The sequence below is a fragment of the Eriocheir sinensis genome, chromosome 13 (genome assembly GCF_024679095.1).
Source record: "Eriocheir sinensis breed Jianghai 21 chromosome 13, ASM2467909v1, whole genome shotgun sequence".
Taxonomy (NCBI): domain Eukaryota; kingdom Metazoa; phylum Arthropoda; class Malacostraca; order Decapoda; family Varunidae; genus Eriocheir; species Eriocheir sinensis.
In genome coordinates this window covers 422501-439754 of record NC_066521.1, presented here as the reverse complement: position 1 = coordinate 439754, position 17254 = coordinate 422501, and the positions used below count along the sequence as shown (strand labels likewise).

Genomic DNA, 17254 nt, shown 5'->3' with positions numbered 1-17254 from the left:
ACCTGCCTACCGCTCCCTGAGGCCTGCAAACAATACATTACAAGAACAGCCTACCCTATTTATAGACCTGCACACATAACAGTCTGCTACAGGCCTGCACACAAAGCATAAGAAAACTAAAACCGCCTGCACGCAAAACATTTGGAACAGCCTATCTACCTATGCTACAGCCTGCAGCAAAACAATAAGTCCTACACACAAATCTTTAAAGGGAGAACAGCCTACCTACTGTTCTTACAGGCCTGAACACACACACCATTAAGGTGTGCACACGAAACAAGAAGAGGACAGCCTACCGTGCTACACCCAAACCATTATGGAGACCTGCAGACAAGAGAAACAATGTGGAACAAAAACACTCCCGGGTATACTCACATGCCTACGCGAGCCGTCCCTGCACCACACCACCAGCACGGGGGCGTCGCCGGGCCTGCTGTGGGCGGCCAGGCAGGGGAGGTGCTCTGGCGTGCCGTCCACCGCGTCCACCGTCGACAGAGGCCCTGAGGGAGGCACAGAAGGCTACGTTAGCAGGGGAACCTCTTCCTCCGCGGCGAAACATGCTAGACAGTACTTGAGTTAACTTGGGTACACAAGCTACTATGCATTTCAGCGGCAGACAAACGGTGTTTTTTGCAGATATCTCCTAAACTAATCGTTGGATGAGTATGATATTTCAGCACACTACCTTGAACATCCGTTCGTAATTTTTGGTTAACATACCATATTGCTATATGTGTTATGTGAGGAGTTTACTGAGTGATATTACGCCTAATCCAGTCATCATATCAAAGGTGTTACACAGAATCGGACGAGTGTGGGGTACTCGTCTAACCCCTCCACCACCACCACCACCACCCTGAAGAACCCCCAGACCACTCCTTCTCTACCCCAGTATCACATGACCCTCTTCCCCCCCCCCCCTACTCACACCATCAGCCTTCCACCTGTGATTTTTTTCCCCTATTGTAATTACATACGTATAGGTATAATAGTTACATACGTCAGTATGTACATACATATCATACATTAATAATATTATCTAATACAATTGCTGGTATATGTGGACATGAAAACCAGACTGGGTCAAACGACCGTTAAAGCAATAGCTAATTCCGCTGTTAATCTCTCTCTCTCTCTGACTTTTACGCATTATACACATATGTATAGATTAAGAAAAATATATGCAGTTTATAATTTTTTGAAACATGAATATACAACTAACAAGTCAACAAAATAATATTATATATAAACTGGACCACTTTTTATGATCAATAGGCAGACAGTACGCAATAAGAGTATCAACTTTTCCTAACAGTAGAAGGTCCAAGTCACAGGTAATTCCAGCACATCATGTTCACGTGGTTGACCATAACGACTGCAAACATGGCTCTCCTATATACTACACGTAAACGTGCTGTTGTACAGTAATTATCAACGTGAACCACTTCTTGCCTTCATGAAATTGTACCATACTCTTAGGAAATAATCATATCTATACATACACACTTACAGAACATTATAATGTATAAATACAGTAGTGGGAGAAGTAGGGAGGGGCACAGGAGTGAGGGAGGCGAGAAGCAAGGAAGAGGAGAGGAGGGATAAAGAGGCGGGGGGGGGGGACTTCCGAGACGGGGGAGACGTAGTAGTGGTTAGGAATGGTTTGGGTGGGTGTGTGGGGGGGGGCACACTTTCATTCGAATGCGTGAACATGACTCGTCGGCTTTGTGTTATTTTTCACGAGTAAACTCCTCACATAACATATATAGCAATGTGGTATGTTAACCAAAAATTACGAACGGATGTTCAAGGTAGTGTGTTGAAATATCATACTCATCCAACGATTCGTTTAGGAGATGTCTGCAAAAAACACCGTTTGTCCACCGCTGAAATGCATTTAGTAGGCGACATCATGACGAATATCTTCAGTTCGGCGTCGAAACAGGCAGAGCAGTAGATTGATTGATTGATTGATAGTTTATTGTTGCAGGTAGATAATTTAGCTCAGTAGACACAGACACACAATGCTGTAACAGCCTAACAGGAAACCACCGTCTCAGCGGCAGAACAAGCGGAGAACGGTACACTCGCTATCGTTATCACTGGAGAAACAGACATGCAATGCTACTTTAATTAACAGAGAACAGCCAACTCAGCATCGAAAAACGCGGAACAGTACTTGATTTAAGGTAAGTCACACACAAGGCTACATTAAGACGAAAACCTTGAACTCAGAATCGAAACAACAATTGGGGGGAGCTTGAGTTAACGTAACACACACACACACACACACACACACACACACACACACACACTCAAGGTTACGTCAAAACAGGAACCACCAGCTCAGTCTAGACAAGCGAGAGTAGACGATAGTTCCCTGAGACACTTGTTATGATCACGTGACCAAACGCGCGTGGCCAAGCGTGAGAGAGAGAGAGAGAGAGAGAGAGAGAGAGAGAGAGAGAGAGAGAGAGAGAGAGAGAGAGAGAGAGAGAAAGTAGTCTGTCTGAGGAGAGGGAGGGGAAAATGGAAGTGAAGGACGGAAGAGAGGGAGAAGAAACGGAGGGGAAAGGAGGAGAGATGGGAAATGAAGGAGAAAAAGGAAAAGTTTCAGTATAGAGAGGGAAGGAAACAGGAGAGGGGAGGTGAGGGGAGGAAGAAAGGGAGAATAAAAGAAAAGTTGTGTGGGAGATAGAGAGGGAGAAGGAAAGGGATGGGAAAGTGAGGGAAGAGAGGGAGAATAAAAAAAAAAATAGTTTGAGTTAGAAACGGAGGGATAAGGGAGGAGATGAGGAAAGAAAAGAGCTAAAAAATGGTTGGGAGGGAGTTAAAAGAGGAAGAGAAAGAATGATTAACCCGTACAGCGTCAGATACATACGACCACAGACTTACATACTAGAGTGCGCGTCCCTGTATTGTGCTGAGTGACGCCGGCCTGGGTCGTGGGTGTATCCAGATGCTCCAACACCGACGACTTCACACACCTCACTCCCACCTTGTTTCCTGACCCCAACATTCATTTTTAAGAAAAACTGAGACCACCATCATCTTCCTGAGAAAATTCTGCATCACACTAGCATAAAATTGTAACAATGATGTAAAATTACACATACGAAAATCAAAGTTAAGTGTTCTATGGAGTACACATTTTCTTGCACTTATTTCCCTTCAACTCCTTAGTACTCAGCTGGTTTTCGTCGCATCACTTTTTTAAGCCCAGATCCTAAATCTGCATGTTTTCCTGGTTCTGGTGGTGAGTGGTATGTCCCGAGGTAAAAATATACATAGGGTCAAAATCGCCTCCGACCGCCGTGACGGCGTTCATTCGCCTCGGCATTTGTTTGCTCATGTCAGACTCGCCGCTCACGCACAGACCGCTGTAGCTTGTAGGGAGGGATTCCAGCTTATCAGTAATAAACCCTGTGAACTTGCACTGACCAGAAATGTGCTACAGTTGTAATAGTATTTTTCCCCATGTAAATAGACCTTTCCGTACGGCGGTATTTACTTTTCTCACAGACGAGTGTCGTATTTCTCGCCTCAACATGAGATAGCCGTACAGATACCAGGGACGGAGTGAATTCAAGAGTTGTGATTCGAATACGAATACTTCAGATTTCAACGAGTACGTATTCGAATGCACTGAAATGGCATTAATTCGAACACAATTATGAATAGTTCTTGATCGTAATACATTCCTGAATACCTCCCATTGAAACACACCTTCTTGATGTAGCTGGGTACGGCACTGTTCTAGTCGTGCAACGGTAACATGAACCTGTGCTGTACACGACCATGACACGTCCTGGAGCTGTGCGGAACAACGGCTGGTATTTCTGATAATAAATTTTGAAAGATATGTCAGATTAATCGTAGAATACCAATACTTTTCCCTTGTATTCAAATACGAATGAGAATACTTTGATTTCTGTCAATAATAATAAACTAAATTACAAAAAGACGCACCGTTATCAACATTAGAAGTGAGCTGAGTAGCAAGGCGCCGCGAGACATTCATGTAGCACGCCGATTTACGACCGCAAAGAGACCCAAGTGCCGAGAGGCAAGGGAAAGGTGGCGAGGAGGCTGGACGCTGTGTGTGTGTGTGTGTGTGTATGTGTGTGTGGTGACGCGTTCATGGCAACAACAGCAGATTTACGAGCTGCAATTACTGTGGCACTGGTGAGGGAGGAGGAAAGAGAGGCGGGGAGGGAGGGCCGTTACTGTGGCACTGGTGAGGGAGGAGGAAAGAGAGGCGGGGAGGGAGGGCCGTTACTGTGGCACTGGTGAGGGAGGAGGAAAGAGAGGCTGGGAAGGAGGGCCGTTACTGTGGCACTGGTGAGGGAGGAGGAAAGAAAGGCGGGGAAGGAGGGCCGTTACTGTGGCACTGGTGAGGGAGGAGGAAAGAAAGGCGGGGAAGGAGGGCCGTTACTGTGGCACTGGTGAGGGAGGAGGAAAGAAAGGCGGGGAGGGAGGGCCGTTACTGTGGCACTGGTGAGGGAGGAGGAAAGAAAGGCGGGGAGGGAGGGCCGTTACTGTGGCACTGGTGAGGGAGGAGGAAAGAAAGGCGGGGAGGGAGGGCCGTTACTGTGGCACTGGTGAGGGAGGAGGAAAGAAAGGCGGGGCAGGAGGGCCGTTAATGTTGCACTGGTGAGGAGGGAGGAAAGAAAGGCGGGAGGGAGGGCCGTTACTGTGGCACTGGTGAGGGAGGAGGAAAGAAAGGCGGGGAAGGAGGGCCGTTACTGTGGCACTGGTGAGGGAGGAGGAAAGAAAGGCGGGGAGGGAGGGCCGTTACTGTGGCACTGGTGAGGGAGGAGGAAAGAAAGGCGGGGAGGGAGGGCCGTTACTGTGGCACTGGTGAGGGAGGAGGAAAAGAAAGATAGGCAAGGTATTGCGTTTATGTATTCCCAGTGGCAGAATTAATGAGCAAAACACACGGAGGGGGCAGGGGCGAGGGGCAAGGGGAGTGTTTCATTTCAAGTGCCTGTGACGACCATGGTCTGATCTCTTTGTGAACTCGTTCTGATCTCGCGATCCCCACCCAGTACCCTCCTCCATGAGCTGTGTGTGTGTGTGTGTGTGTGTGTGTGTGTGTGTGTCTGTGTGTGTGTTGCTTAAATGAGCCCTATTATACGTGTAAAAACACAAACAGGTAGAGATGTTTAGCATTACATTAACAACCGAGGCTTGCAAACCAACCTTGAAGTACTCCAAAATTCATCTCCTATCTTCCCTTACTACGCACTGCCACACTACATTCGTCAAGGTTAAATCATGGAGCACACAAAATTAACTAAAACTTTCAATAAAAAAACAACCATGGCTCGGAAACCAACCTTGAAATACTCCAATGCTCTTCTCGTCACCGTCCTCCCCTTCTATTACACTAGGAATCCTCAAACAAACACCACAAATCCAACGATGTAGAACTGCGTTAGATCCTGACCCGCCCTGACTGACCGGCGGGGCAAGGACCAGACGCCCTGCTCCACGCACGCGCCCAGACCTGCGTCACGGATGTCAGGTGTCACTTTCACCTCCGTCTTCTGTCGCATGTAAACTGGTGCGATAGTAACGATCAGCAGAGACAGCAATGTATGGTCCTAGAACTCCCTGTCAGCGCTGCTTTGAGGACTGCCACAACGTAAATTTGAAGGTTATTAAAAAAAACTATAGAAAAAACTTGCACCCGAATTTGTGTGAAACTTTGCTTCGAACAGCTTACCACCTTAGCAGAACCTTCCCGACCACGCCGTGCTAACATTTCCAAGGCACTGTTCGGGGCAAAGGCTATAACATGCTCACTCGTTGATGTAACGTGCTTATTGATTGTTTATGAATTTACGACAAATAATATTAGACCAATGTGTTAAATGTACGGCTGAATTATTAGGTGAGCAGGACGCAGGAGCTAGGGAGAGGATGAGGAAAGGGAGGGGGGGGGGGGGAGGGAGAGAAGCATTCCAAGTACTTGTTACGTGTGTGTGTGTGTGTGTGTGTGTGTGTGTGAGAGAGAGAGAGAGAGAGAGAGAGAGAGAGAGAGAGAGAGAGAGAGAGAGAGAGAGAGAGAGAGAAGGGAAGGGAAGGGGAGAGAAGGGAAGAGAAGAGAAAGGAAGGGAAGGGAAGGGGGAGGGAAGGAAGGGAAGAGAAAGGAAGGAAAGGGAAAGGAAGGGAAGGGAACGGAAGGGAAGGGAACGGAAGAGAAAGGAAGGAAAGGGAAGGGAAGGGAAGGGAAGGAAGAGAAGAGAAGGAAGGGAAGGGAAGGGGAAGGGAAGGAAGGGAAGAGAAGAGAAAGGAAGGAAAGGGAAAGGATGGAAAGGGAAGGGAAGGGAACGGAAGAGAAGAGAAAGGAAGGGAGGAAGGAAGGGAAGGGAAGGAAGGAAGGGAAAAGGAAGGAAGGGAGGGAAAGGAAGGAAGGGAGGGAAGGGAAGGAAGGAAGGAGGGGAGGGAAGGGAAGGAAGGGAAGAGGGAGAGGAAGGAAGGAAGGGAAGGAAGAAGGAAGGAAGGGGAGGAAGGAAAGGGAAGGAAGGGAAGGGAAGGGAAGGAAGGGAAAGGGAAGGAAGGAGGAAGGAAGGGAGAGGAGGGAAGAGAAGGAAGGAAAGGAGAAGGAAGGGAAGGAGGAAAATAAGGAAGGGGAAGGGAAAGAAGGGAAGGGAAGGGAAAAGGAAAGAAAAGTGAGGAAGGGAAGAAGGAGAGGAAAGAGATGGGAAGAGGAAGAAAAATGAAGGGGTAGGAAGGGAAGGTGAAGGAAGTTAGGGAAGGAAGAGACGGAAGAGAGGAGAGGAAGAAAGGAAGGGAAGGAAATGAGAGAAGTAGTAGTAGTAGTAGTAGTAGTAGTAGTAGTAGTAGTAGTAGTAGTAGTAGTAGTAGTAGTAATAGTAGTAGTAGTAGTAGTAGTAGTAGTAGTAGTAGTAGTAGTAGTAGTAGTAGAATTATTAGTAGTAGTAATAGTAGTAGTAGTGGTAGCAGTAGTTGTAATAGTAGTAGTGGTGGTAGTAGTAGTAGAAGTAGTAGTAGTTGTGATAGTAGAAGTAGTAGTAGTTGTAGTAGTAGCAGTATAGTGATGAGGTGGTATGCCAAGACGTCAGTAGTGGTGGTGGTGGTGGTGGTGGTACAGGTGATGGTGGTGGTGGTGGTTGATGGTGGTTGCGGTGGTTGTGGTGGTGGTTCATGGACATCCGCATGGTGGTGGTGGCTGCCTGTCATGATGCTTTGCCACCACAGGAACGAGCAGGAGAAGACACATACGGTGAAAGAATCCAACATGTGGATCAGCAGCTTCAGCTTCACCACATCCGGCGGGATGGGTCCCAGGGAACAAGCATAAACACGCCTGCGGAACTAATAGTAGTAAAAAAAAAAAGTAGTAGTAGTAGTAGTAGTAGTAGTAGTAGTAGTAGTAGTAGTAGTAGTAGTAGTAGTAGTAGTAGTAGTAGTAGTAGTAGTAGTAGTAGTAGTAGTAGTAGTAGTAGTAGTAGTAGTAGTAGTAGTAGTAGTAGTAGTAGTAGTAGTAGTAGTAGTAGTAGTAGTAGTAGTAGTAGTAGTAGTGGTGGTAGTAATAGTAGTAGTAGTAGTAGTAGTAGTAGTAGTAGTAGTAGTAATAGTAGTAGTAGTAGTAATAGTAATAGATGATAGGTGATTTAGTGTCAGGTAGTATTAGTGATATGGTTGGATGCCACAGTCATTAGCGAACAGAGTTAGCTAATGACCTCTGTTATGGAGCCTCCATGATTATGTGTCGAAAATAAACATGGGTGGAGGTATTTATGTAGTAGTAGTAGTAGTAATAGTAGTAGTAGTAGTAGTAGTAGTAGTAGTAGTAGTAGTAGTGGTGGTGGTAGTAATAGTAGTAGTAGTAGTAGTAGTAGTAGTAGTGGTGGTGGTAGTAATAGTAGTAGTAGTAGTAGTAGTAGTAGTAGTAGTAGTAGTAGTAGTAGTAGTAGTAGTAGTAGTAGTAGTAGTAGTAGTAGTAATAGTAGTAGTAGTAGTAGTTGTTGTTGTTGTTGTTGTTGTTGTTGTTGTTGTTGTTGTTGTTGTTGTTGTTGTTGTTGTTGTTGTGGTGGTGGTGGTGGTGGTGGTGGTGGTTGTTGTTGTTGTTGTTGTTGTTGTTGTTGTTGTTGTTGTTGTTGTTGTTGTCGTTGTTGTTGTTGTGGTGGTGGTGGTGGTGGTGGTGGTGGTTGTTGCTGTTGTTGTTGTTGTTGTTGTAGAAGTAGTGGTAGTAGTCGTAGTGTATTTATGTATAGGATCACTATTAATTGTGCTTACTGTCATGGAATCAACATTTTATTCCGTCTCCTCAACGCTGTTTGTTAAGTATACGCTAGTTTTATCAGCTACTGTATTTGCTATGTGTACATTAGAATAGATTCAACATCTATTTTTTTTCTTAGTCCCTTCTAATTGCAGTGAGGCCAGAGGACGAGAAGACCTAGAAGATGCCGTCCAGCTTGTCCTCTCCCTGCTTGGCTACACACCAGGCGTGGGCACCAGGATGGTCACGATGGCCTTGCCGGGCAGAGCGAAGTTGACGAACTCGAGGCCACTTCCCACGTCCACACTCACCAACTCCTCGCTCTCGCCCCTGGCAGAGATGGAGAAACAGGAGGGAAGATGAAGTGGGGGAACAGGAGCATGAGAAGGTGGAAGAGCATCAAGTAACTTGATCATCAACTATAATCTGACCTTTCTGATCCCCATTATGGGTTCCGCTAGGGGCGTTCTACTGGTGATCTTCTTGCTTTCCTAACTGTCTCTTGGTCATCCTGTCTTAGCCGTGTCGGTGAAACTTTTGCTGTTGCGCTAGACATATCAAAAGCCTTTGATAGGTTCTGACACAAATCTTTGCTTTTCAAAGTACCCATCTTCTCTCTGTACCTTTATTTCCAGTTTCCTCTCGCACCGATCTATCACTGCTGTAGTAGACGGTTACTGTTCTTCCCCTAAACCTATCAACAGTGGTATCCCACAGGGCTCTGTTCTATCTCCCACTCTCTTTCTGTTGTTCATTGATGATCTTTCCAAAAACGAACTGTCCTATCCATTCTTACGCCGATGACTCTATTCTGCATTACTCAACTTCTTTTGATAGAAGGCCAACCCAACAGGAACTATACGAATCCAGGCTGGAGGCCGCAGAACGCTTAACCTCGGACCTTACTATCATTTCCGATTGGGGCAAGAAGAACCTGGTGTCCTTCAACGCCTCAAAAACTCAATTTCTTCACCTATCAACTCGACACTACCTTTCAATCACCTATCCCCTATTCTTCGACAACACTCAGCTGTCACCTTCTACACCAAACATCTTTGGTCTATCCTTAACTCAAAATTTTAACTGGAAACTTCACATCTCTCTCACTAAATCAACTGCCTCGAGGTTGGGCGTTCTGTATCGTCTCCGCAAGTTCTTCTCCCCCGCACAGTTGCTATCCATATACAGGGGCTTTGTACGCCCTCTTATGGAGTATGCATCTCATGTGGGGGGGCTCCACTCACACAGCCCTCTTGGACAGAGTGGAGTCAAAGGCTCTTCGTCTCATCAGCTCTCCTTCTCTTACTGACAGTCTTCTACCTCTTAAAATCCGCCGCCATGTTGCCCCTATCTATCTTCTATCGATATTTTCATGCTGACTGCTCTTCTGAACTTGCTAACTGCATGCAGCCTCCCCTCCCGCTGCCCCGCTGCACTCGACTTTCTGTCCAGACACCTTATGCAAGAGTTAACCAGCATCTCCATTCTTTCATCCCTTACACTGGTAAACTCTGGAACAGCCTTCCTTCGTCTGTATTTCCTCCTGCCTATGACTTGACCTCTTTCAAGAAGTGTATCAAGACATCTCTCCACCTGAAATTGACTTCTCTTCTGGCCACTCCTTGCTTTTGTCTTGTAGGAACAGCGTGTTGCGGGCTTTGTTCTTTTCTACACTTTTTTGTTGCCCTTGAGCTGTCTCCTTTGTTGTAAAAAAACAACAACGGTCAAAATCACTTAGAGAGGAAGAAAATCTGAAAACTTAGGACCGCCGACTATACGTACAGTAAAAGGTCTCTGACTTTTGCTTATAACACTAAAATGATGCCTGTAATATTCATGTTTTTTAGCCGCGTAGCCTGATGGTGTAGCTCTCAGCTTATTATGTCAGAATTTTTCGAGAAAAAAGTATATTACAATTCATGAAGATATTTTTTTTAATATGTGTTTGTGGAGATGTCTTCATTTGGAGAAGTGATCAGTGGCGTTAGCAAAGGTAAAGGTAAGGTAAAGTTCGGGCAATGCACTAAGTTGCGCTGGCTTTGGAGCTCTTCGTCTCATTGGCCTGTGGTGGATAAGAGCCCACAACTCCGGCATACGGAGCGAGTTTGACATCCGGGTTATTACAGTTTATCTTCCACAGGGTTCTTCAGGTACCCTTTTAATTAATAACTAGCCCAAAGGAAGGAGGAACACCTGAATCGGCTGTGCCAAGGAATTCTAAGAGTGCTGAGCGCTGACTGGCCTGGCCCGTGACCACATTCGGCATTGCGCATTTTTAGTAGTTACGCATACTAACCACCACACCCTTGTTTATCTACATCGAAACTGAGAAGTGTTCCTTATTCCTTATTCGTTCCTTATTCGTGTGTTTGTGTGAGCCCCACTTTTTGTCATGTGCGTTTGACCACAGCGTTTTCCTTTATCCAAGTTACACTTTCCCCTCACAGATCTTCCTTCCCAATTCTCTCAAAACATGCAAGCAGTAGTAAACACATTTGCCACACGTACATATTGAGCAGGACAACCGTGGAGGTGGCGTGATCGATGCTGTGGAAACCAGCAGCCACCACGCGGTCGGACCCTTCGGATACTGTGGTAGAGACGTAGTGACCACCAGGCTCAATGAACTTACTGAAGTGACCCATCGCGTAGAACATGGGCTGCTTGTAGAACTCTTGGTCTGCCTGAAATATAGAAGCGGGGCAATGACTGACTAATAGACAAAGATGCATAAGGATACACAAAGATAAGAAGAGACAGAGGAAGAAGAGCCCATCCATGCACACACCCACCTCGTTCACGATGATGGGTGAGTCTACGAAGTTGTCGACCCAGTTCGGTCCCCCGATGGTATCAAGAGCCATGTTCCAGTCCACCCAGCCAGTCGACCAGTGGCTTACGTCCTGTCAACACGAAACAACGAACTTGACACACAAACTCTTTTCACGCAAACTTAGACACACAAACTCCACTTCCCTTCCTAATCCCTTTCTTCTGTGTGTCCTCCTGGTTCAAATTCAGACAAGCCGACAAGTAATATATTCGCCCCAGTAGAGCTTTCGATTATTTCCTTAGCACCACGGACGAAGACGGGGATCATTTTTAATTCATTTTTATCTGTAACAACAAGGAAGAATAAAGCTTTCAATTCTTCCTAATCTGGAATTGCGTTGAGGAATATAGCACGAGGAAAAATATATCTTTCAGTTCCTCCTCATCAACAAGTATGGGGGAAAATATATCTTTCAATTTCTCTTCATCTACAAGTAAGAGCGACGATATAATATCCAATTTTTCTTCATCTACAAGCACAGGAAATATAACTCAGGCTTCTAAAAGACTCACCTCAATGATGTCGTAGGCGTAGTTCTGTGCCCTGCTCCAGTCGCCCAAGATCACCCTCTCATCTGGATCTGCGGCAAAGCCTGAACACAGCAGAGAAACAATAACTAACTGGTTTTGTTTGTCTGTTGGACAAGCTCCAACCCTTAACCCTGGACCTCGCTAATCTATTGCTTTATATCTCTAACATTCGCTTTGGGTATGCAGGACAGGCGTGGCTAACTCAGTGGCTGAAAAAACTATACAAAAATGATAACGGCAAAGGTAAAGTTGGGGATGTGCCACAGCCACCCGCTGCCTTGGTGTTTATCTCCGTCTCGTTGGCCCTGAGTCCAGGACGCAGGGGAGGCGTGACTTCCTAGTTGCTACAGTTTGCCTTCCCCAGATTTCCCCAAAAGGGAAGATAAACAGGTGGGTGAGCAGGGTGCCGACTGCCTGGGCCGAGATTTGAACGCGGACCGGCGGGCTCGTAACAAGGCGTGCTGACCACCACACCGTCTTATTGGAGACGCAGAGTAAGAACAAACAATTTGGTGTATTCAGTGGTGGCGTTCATGACTCATGTTACTGTGGCACAAAGTTGCACGTTGAACTTTATCACCATTAATCTTAATCTGTCAATTGCTATATAAGATTAAATCATTATATATTGCGCTTAGCCATCCATTGATGTTTGTAATTGCTGTGCATTACCAGTTTGCTATACAAAATAATGAGTCTCTACCCACTGCCAGCACCGCGTCACCTTAACATTCCTGTCTCGCCTCCCTCACCGCTCTGTCTCCTTTAGTCACATCTCTGCCTCGCGTCAGTGCCTCACTTCACTTCTTCACCACTGCCCATGGCTGCCTCATGACTGAAAGCATGCACCAGCGCTCCAATCATTGTGCATGGAGGCTACCGTTTGGATCTCTCTTCTCTATATTTTTCTTGCCACACATCTCCAGACTACTAGTTTGCTACCATCTCTCTCTGCCCTCCACCGCGGCCCTGACACTCACCGTCACAATGTTATTATTATTATACATCTACACTTTCCTTGGTATCTGTTCTCACTTGATGATATAACTTTGTTAGTCTGTCACTCTGTCTATCAACTTGTCTTCCACTCCAGGCACTCACCGCCACAAGCCTCTGTGTACAGTAGGAACTTGTCTGGGAAGAGGTCGTTCAGTTCACTCAACACATAGGGCCCAGTCTTGTTGTCTTCATACCAATGCACCGCCGTGCCATCAACATACTTATTAGCGTCAACATCTTCCAGAATCTGCAGAACAAAAAGAGTCAGGGCGCGGCTGTTGGACAGACATAGTGACATGTTGCTGACTGGCAAAGTTCTCTGAGGCGTTGGGAGGCCTCGTGCTCCATTGAGTTTTAATGCTTTTTTTTTTAAACTAATGCCGTCTAGTCTTCTGGAGGGTCTTCGGGATGCAACTATTGGTGCTAAATGCAACTGGTGAAAATCCACTAGGGATTTGTGGCTCGAAACGGTTGTTTGTACATAGCTGTAGTAGCCCTGCTTTATGTAATGAGAATCTGTTAAGGCTTATTGAAAAATATAGTTTGACGATATTTTCCAGACACGAGTAACACATAGTATTTCCAACGCACACGGCGCACATCACACATAAGACTTTATTACACCTTGCACTGAATGGTTATTACAGAGCCGGATATTGTAATTGTTGTGTATTGACTTTGATGGCCTACAGCAGTGGCTCTATACATATTTTATCACCACGCCCCCTCCAGGAATGTGTCCTTCCCTCCACGCCTCCCACACGTCTATAGATAAAGTTTCTTCCTAACCCCCTAAAAATGGTAATCCTATACTAATTAGACTAAAGAAACTAAAGTTAGTAAAAGCGTCCCGGTGTGGGGCCAGCCCCCAGGTTAAGAACCACTGGCCTATTGGATCCAAAGATATACAACAGTGTCACAAGTTTATGACAACATGTCAAGTATTGGGAGGCGCGGAGACTGCTCATAAATTCAAGGATCACAGTCTCGAGTGCAGACTTCTCTGAGCCTCTATTTTTTAATAATATTGTTTTGCTCTTTGTCTCTATCTTAAATTACAAAGAAGGAGTGAAAATATGCTTAGTATAGTAAAAAACGAGCGAGTATCACTCGCTTCTTCAATTAAGCTGGCCCAAGACTTTCCCTACGTCACCTGGCGACAGTAGGATTCGAACCACCTCTTCCCTTCCAAGGCTCAACGGTCAAGCTCATTGGACCACCCAGACCATATAACTGTCTTGTAAATGTTCATACTGTATGTTGTATCTCATCATAACAACCAGTCCCGCGTGAAGACAGTCCATCGCAGGGAACACAAAGCCACACTCACCGTCTGCGCGTACCAAGGTAGGGAGTCGCGGTTGTGGTCCACCACCATGAGCTTGATGTGGCCCATGTCGGCGGCCTCCAGTGTGGGCCCCAGGTTGGTCTTGATCCAGTCCCGCATGTCCTCGGCCGACCAGGCGCACGTGTTGAACCAATAATCCTGAAACATTGGCAAGGATGATTCATGAAAGTCTTTTTGTGGTGTCGTGGAAGGATGATGATAATTGTGATGATGAAGATGATGGCGGGGAGAAAGAAAGAAAGAAAGAAAGAAAGAAAGAAAGAAAGAAATTAAAAGGAGGAAGAGGAGAAGGAAAGAGAAATGAAGAGGAAAGGGAGGGGAGGAAACGAGGAAAGTAGGAGAGCTAGGAGGAACAAAAAATAAGGAAATTGGTTAAAAGGAGATGAATAAGAACATAAGAACATAAGAACGCAGGAGTCTGCAAGAGGCCGGCAGGCCTGTACAAGGCAGCTTCTTTGAACCTAAGCTCCCGTGAGTACAGACATTGACAGGAGGTTCTTCTCAAACCGAGTCATCCGCCATTGGAACAATCTTCCTTCAAAAGTAGTGAGTGAGAATACCTTCAACTCCTTTAAAAATCGAATCGACCGCTATTTCGCTACATCGGTAGTGAACTCAGTACCGAAGCGCTTTCTCTGCTCTGCAGGCTGACCACAGCGGGCAACCTCGTAATAAGAAGAACATAAGAACATCATAAGAACGTAAGGAGTCTGTAAGATGCCGGTTCGCCTGTACAAGGCAGCTCCTGTAAATCTACCCCCACCTTACCTCACTATACATGAATTTATCCAACCTCTTCTTGAATGTACCTATGGTATTGGCACACGCAACATGACTGCCAAGCCTGTTCCACTCATCCACCACTCTATAGGTGTACCAATTCTTGCCTATGTCTTTGTTGAATCTGAGTTTGTCTAACTTAAAACCATTGCTACGTGTCCTATCTGGCTCCTTTACAACCAAAACCCTATTGACATCTCCTTTATTAAAGCCCTTCATCCGTTTATAGACTTCGATCAGGTCTCTTTGCAACCTTCGCCTTTCTAGGGAGTGTGGATTTAAATGCTTCAGTCTATCCTCGTAAGGTAAGTTTCTCACCCCTTGAATTAATTGTCATGTACAGATTCTAACATCTTGATATCCATTCTATAGTAGGGTGACCAGAACTAAACTGCGTAATCAAGATGCAGATTAACTAGTGCTAAGTAAAGTTTGAGAATGACCTCAGCGCTCCTATTGCTTACGCTCCTTGAGATGAAACCCAATACCTTGTTTGCACTATTCTTAGCCTGAATGCATTGAGCCCTAGGACGTGGGTCAGTGTTCACTAAGACTCATAAGTCCCACTCACATACAGACCTGCCTAGAGGAGTGTCATTTAAGGAGTAATTGTGTAAGGGGATATTCCTACCTCTACTCAGAATACTACACTTCCCTACATTGAATTTCATCTGCCACTTCCCAGCCCAATCATATAGTCTGTCAAGCTCATCCTAGAGAACGCTAGCGTCCTGGTCTGCCTGGACTACTCTACCGATCTTGGCATCATCTGCGAACTTACTGACATCACTACTAATTCCTGTGTCCAAATCATTGATGAAAATTATAAAAAAACAACAACGACGCAGCACCGACCTCTGTGGGACTCCACTCGTAACACTGCCCCATTCAGATTTTTTACCATTGATTTGCGCTCTCTGCCTTCTACCACTAAGCCACGCCCTGATCCAGTTTAAGACTCCCATCTACGCCGTAAGTCTGTAATTTTAGTAATTGAAGTAATTTGGGGAGGCGGTGGCTGAGTCGACAGAGTGACGGCGCCGCGTTCAGGAGGACACGAGTTCAAATCCCCGCCCGGTGCCACCAAGTTGGGATTTTTCAGCCGCCGTCGAGTGGCTTAAAATTACCCACATTCCGTCCAAAAGACCACCTATCAACCCGGACTCTAGATTCTAGGATTAAAGATGAGCTTTGGGAGGGCAACATGAGCCAATGCGAGATCGCGCCACTATAAACACTCGCCTGCGCCAGAACGGGCTGGGCCGACCATCAGGACCCACCGGGAAGAAGCCTTGGGCGGACCATCAGGCCCCACCATGAAGAAGCCTATCGGCGCAATAGGCTGCGACGTAAAAAAAAAAAAAAAGAATAGCCGGTGATGAGGGAATTTGTCGAACGTTTTACTGAAATCTAGATATTGTATGTCATAGCTTTCATCTCTGTCAATCGCCTTGATTACTTTAGTGTAGAAGGACAACAGATTAGTAAGGCAAGACCTACCCTTCGTGAACCCATGCTGTGAGTTATGAACTATGCTTCTCTAGATGGTCCCGAATGCTCCTGGTTATAATTGACTCCAACATCATGCTTACAACTGATGTTAAGTTAATTGGACGATTATTTGAGATGGATGACTTGTCTCCCTTTTTAAAAAATAGGCGTCTCATTAGCTATTTTCCATTGGCTGGGCACGTACCCTGAATTTACCGACATCTTAAAGATATCAATAAGTGGGACACTGAGGACCTCCTCGCATTCTTTCAGGACACGTGGGAATATTTCGTCTGGGCCCGGCGATTAGTTTTTTTTTCTTTTCAACCTACCAGTCCTGGACAACCTGCCTAGTGATGATCACATCCCTCAACTTGTCGCTATCTTCACTCTCATAATATTATAACAGAAACTGTAATAAAGTATGTGTGTGTGTGTGTGTGTGTGTGTGTGTGTGTGTGTGTGTGTGTGTGTGTGTGTGTGTGTGTGTGTGTGTGTGTGTGTGTGTGTGTGTGTGTGTGTGTGTGTGTGTGTGTGTGTGTGTGTGTGTGTGTGTGTGTGTGTGTGTGTGTGTGTGTGTGTGTGTGTGTGTGTGTGTGTGTGTGTGTTTACAACAAAGGAGACAGCTCAAGGGCATAAAAAAAGAAAACAATATTAAAAAAAAAGCCCGCTACTCGCTGCTCCCAAAAAAGAGTCAAAAGAGGTGGCCGAAAGAAAGGTCAATTTCGGGAGGAGAGGTGTCCTGATACCCTCTTTTTGAAAGAGTTCAAGTCGTAGGCAGGAGGAAATACAGATGAAGGAAGATTGTTCCAGAGTTTACCAGCGCGAAGGATGAAAAAGTGAAGATGCTGGTTAACTCTTTCATAAGGGGTTTGGACAGTATAGGGATGAGCATGAGTAGAAAGTCGTGTGCAGCGGGGCCGCGGGAAGGGGGGAGGCATGCAGTTAGTAAGTTCAGAAGAGCAGTCAGCGTGGAAATATCGATAGAAGATAGAAAGAGAGACAACATCGCGGCGGAA

General features: G+C 45.8%; 1 protein-coding gene and 1 long non-coding RNA gene across 2 annotated transcripts in view; both read right to left on the bottom strand.

Moving 5' to 3' along the window:
• The window catches only part of LOC126997842 (uncharacterized), a 36076-nt gene extending 30507 nt beyond the window's left edge, over positions 1–5569 (bottom strand). Inside the window, exons 1-2 of the long non-coding RNA XR_007752401.1 lie at positions 5340–5569; positions 376–500 (exon numbers count right to left, since the gene is read on the bottom strand). This is a non-coding gene — a long non-coding RNA (uncharacterized LOC126997842). The remainder of the gene's footprint in view (positions 1–375; positions 501–5339) is intronic.
• A 2699-nt stretch (positions 5570–8268) lies between these two features.
• Positions 8269–17254, bottom strand: part of LOC126997840 (putative glucosylceramidase 4) — a 17862-nt gene continuing 8876 nt past the window's right edge. The window contains exons 7-12 of the mRNA XM_050859059.1: positions 13947–14102; positions 12719–12863; positions 11600–11679; positions 11047–11157; positions 10763–10938; positions 8269–8584 (exon numbers count right to left, since the gene is read on the bottom strand). Of these exons, the coding sequence (XP_050715016.1) occupies positions 8470–8584; positions 10763–10938; positions 11047–11157; positions 11600–11679; positions 12719–12863; positions 13947–14102 (783 nt within the window). The 3' untranslated portion in view covers positions 8269–8469. The remainder of the gene's footprint in view (positions 8585–10762; positions 10939–11046; positions 11158–11599; positions 11680–12718; positions 12864–13946; positions 14103–17254) is intronic.